The sequence below is a fragment of the Vicia villosa genome, unplaced genomic scaffold (genome assembly GCF_029867415.1).
Source record: "Vicia villosa cultivar HV-30 ecotype Madison, WI unplaced genomic scaffold, Vvil1.0 ctg.001709F_1_1, whole genome shotgun sequence".
NCBI lineage: Eukaryota > Viridiplantae > Streptophyta > Magnoliopsida > Fabales > Fabaceae > Vicia > Vicia villosa.
In genome coordinates this window covers 421,266-424,380 of record NW_026705705.1, presented here as the reverse complement: position 1 = coordinate 424,380, position 3,115 = coordinate 421,266, and the positions used below count along the sequence as shown (strand labels likewise).

General features: G+C 34.7%; 1 protein-coding gene across 1 annotated transcript; it reads right to left on the bottom strand.

Moving 5' to 3' along the window:
• Positions 1-453: 453 nt before the first annotated feature.
• LOC131636380 (uncharacterized) lies at positions 454-1,540 on the bottom strand. Its single transcript, XM_058906987.1, has 3 exons — positions 963-1,540; positions 776-874; positions 454-610 (listed from the first exon to the last, which is right to left on the bottom strand). The coding sequence occupies exons 1-3, from the start codon at positions 1,538-1,540 to the stop codon at positions 454-456; spliced, it is 834 nt and encodes a 277-aa protein (XP_058762970.1).
• Between the last annotated feature and the right edge of the window lie 1,575 nt (positions 1,541-3,115).

Below are 3,115 nucleotides of genomic sequence, written 5' to 3'. Positions count from 1 at the left end.
AATATTTATTTCTACTAATTTTTTTTGGATTAAAATATAAATCAATGCTCCCAATTGTTTGGGCCGCCCTGATTCTAACCCTATGCTAAATAAAACATGAAATATTAAAATGATGAGAGGGAGTTCGGCACGAAACGGAATCCGGCACACTCATTTTGATTTGAATTGTTATTATTTTTTTGAAAAGCCAAATGAATAATATTAAAACCCGTCAAGCATAAGAAATGCTGAAGGATAGAGACATTAAAGTATACATCAGTATAGAATAATATAGAATTATCAAAAACCACACCTCTAAAACACTACTGCCTTATTGTAAGTCACAACCCTTTACCAGATCAGAGCTACAATCTAAAATCATCCTCCCTACTGCCCAACAACAGCAGACACAAAAAACAAAACAGCAAGTTATGTCCTTGACGACACTGATACAAATGAAATACAAAAAATAGTTCAAACAACCACCATAAAATTAGTCGATATTCCCGCGATTCCGCCTCCAAAAGCATGAGAAAAATCACCTGTGCCAAACTGAATAACCACCTTTAACCAACCTGGTTGCATCCAGAATTCTACCAGTACTAAAAGCATGTCATCATACAACCACCAACTGCAATATCAAAATCAAAACAACCTGCATAGCTAAGAAAATCTCCGAACGTATTTCGGTTATCTAGAGGCTAACTGCAACACCATCATCACAAGTTCTACGAACTTCTCCAGCCAAGACATTCTTTTGGATTCAAAATCCATTGGTTTACCGCGTAGCTAAAACCTTTGACCTTCGACTTTATCCAATTCAACACAATAACTGAATTGCTTCCACTCCATTTGTGTTGCATTGTTCTCTAGTTTTGAAAACTTTATCATTCCTCTGTTTCCAAATGATCCAAATACATGCAAACCAAATGACCATAAATTTTTCTTTATTTACTCTACGTCCACAACTCAGTCCTGCAAACTGGACAAAATTCTGCACAGCGGAATTGTGAGAAACATATAAAAAACCTAACCATTGATACACCTCGCTCCATACGGTTAGCACTTCCGGACACTCGAAGAAAACATGCGCAACATTTTCCTCGCATAAGAAGCCATACGGACATGTTACGTGAGATTGTGGTAAGATTCCCCTTTTGACTAAATTCTCTCTACTTGGAATTTTGTTTTGCCATATTCTCCAAATCAACACCGACACTTTATGCGGAACAAGTCTATTCCAAACAACCGCTAACTCCCTGTTTACTACTATTTGGGTAACTCTCCTTTCCATGATCACCGAATAGGCTTCTTTAACTGAGTATACGTTCTTATGCCACCTCCACTTGTCTTTAGTACCATCCCTCAAAGAGATACCCTGGACCTTATCTCTAATTTCTTCCTCATACCTAACGTTTTTCCCCTCTAACAAACTATCCCATTTCCCATTCCAAACTGATCCACCGCCTTCGCTCTTAATTGCCTCCCTAACAGAAACGTCCTTCTCAGTAGATAGCCTATACAGGTCGGGGTATCTATCCTTACGACTTTTCCTGTCCATCCACGGATCCTTCCAAAATGCAGCTTCCGTTCCGTCACCAATTTCTATATGCAATTTTTTTCAAACCATTGTTTTCTAAAGCTACCATCCTCCTTGTCTAACATTTGCATATCTCTCCATCATAATGAGCTGAATTTATCCACCTTTGATACCCCAAACTCACTCTCACCATACTAGTGTTGTTATTAATAGTGGTGTTGTTTTTCTTTACGAAGTTGAATTGTTTTGAGAAAAAAAGAGAGCGTATTCTTGAAAAAAATTATGGAATTATTTTGGTTTTGAGATTTTTTATTTGGAGATTATTATAAGAAAACTTATAGCAGTGTTTTTATTTTGTTGTATTATGCATCCCTTGATAAAATATCACAATCACCTTTAATAAGTAAACCTAAATTAATTAAATTCACACGATTAAGAAACTAATTAAAAGACCATAATGCTTAGAAATAATGATAGTAAAAAAATTGAATCTTGGGGCCAACGTGAGGCACCTCGTTCAGTCCACTTTTCTAATAAAACCCTATTGTCATAATTAATCAATTTCGGCACATCGAGCGATTTGCCTTCGGGCGCAATTTGACAGTTTTGAGAGGCGCTGTCAGTAATCCCCGAGTGCGGCTGTTTTGGTTTTATACAAAGTCTCCTGGTTGTTGCAGGAATCTTGTTTTAGTCGGCCATCATCTAGATTCGGGGGGTTTGTGCGGAGTCGTTCAACAGTCTGTTTAGGTGTTTGGAAAGTCAAGGCAAACAATTTAAGGAGCATTTGGAGTTATCTGTTAGGAAGTTTTTGTGGGGTTGACATTGGCACTGCTTCAAGGGTATGCTAGTTGATTCAGTGCAGATTGGAGTTGAATTTCTTATGTTTTTTTGGGGTATTTACTTATTACGTTAGTTTTATGGTTTACTGCATTCTTATAGCAATGTGTATCAGTTTTGGTTTACTGTATCTTTTCAGCAGTTTGTATGTATAAAACGTTCCATGCACATCTTGTGCTATTAATTTATCCTTTGGTGTTTTAAAAAAAAAATCAATTATCTATTTAAGAATGAGACATGCTTAGTCTCTCTCTAATATACCCTTTCATCAAAAACATATTACATTAACAAAAGCCTTTTATGGTTATCGACTAAATCAAATTGTATTAACCAATCAAAATATTCGTTTCATCTAAGTGACATAATTTTTTTTTAAATTTTGTTGGAACACTCCTTTACCCACGGGTAAAACCATAACAATTGTATAATTTTTTTCCTTCAAACTAACTTCTATCTTCTCATTCTCACACTTCTTTTTCTCTCTCCTTATTAAATATTGTAAATAATTGTATTTAAAAAGTCATGAATTTCCGTCCGGTCTATTAAAATAGTTGTTGGCATATTGACATGGACTTCAAATAAACATTAATTATATTTTTTATCTACTTAGTTTATGTTTTATTTTTAATAATCAAAATAATATTATTTCACAGGCCACTATCACTTCAATACTTTTTTTACTAGTCACTATCACCAAAATACTTAGTTTATAACTATTAATAATATTTTTAAATATTTATAGTGATTAAACATATCGGA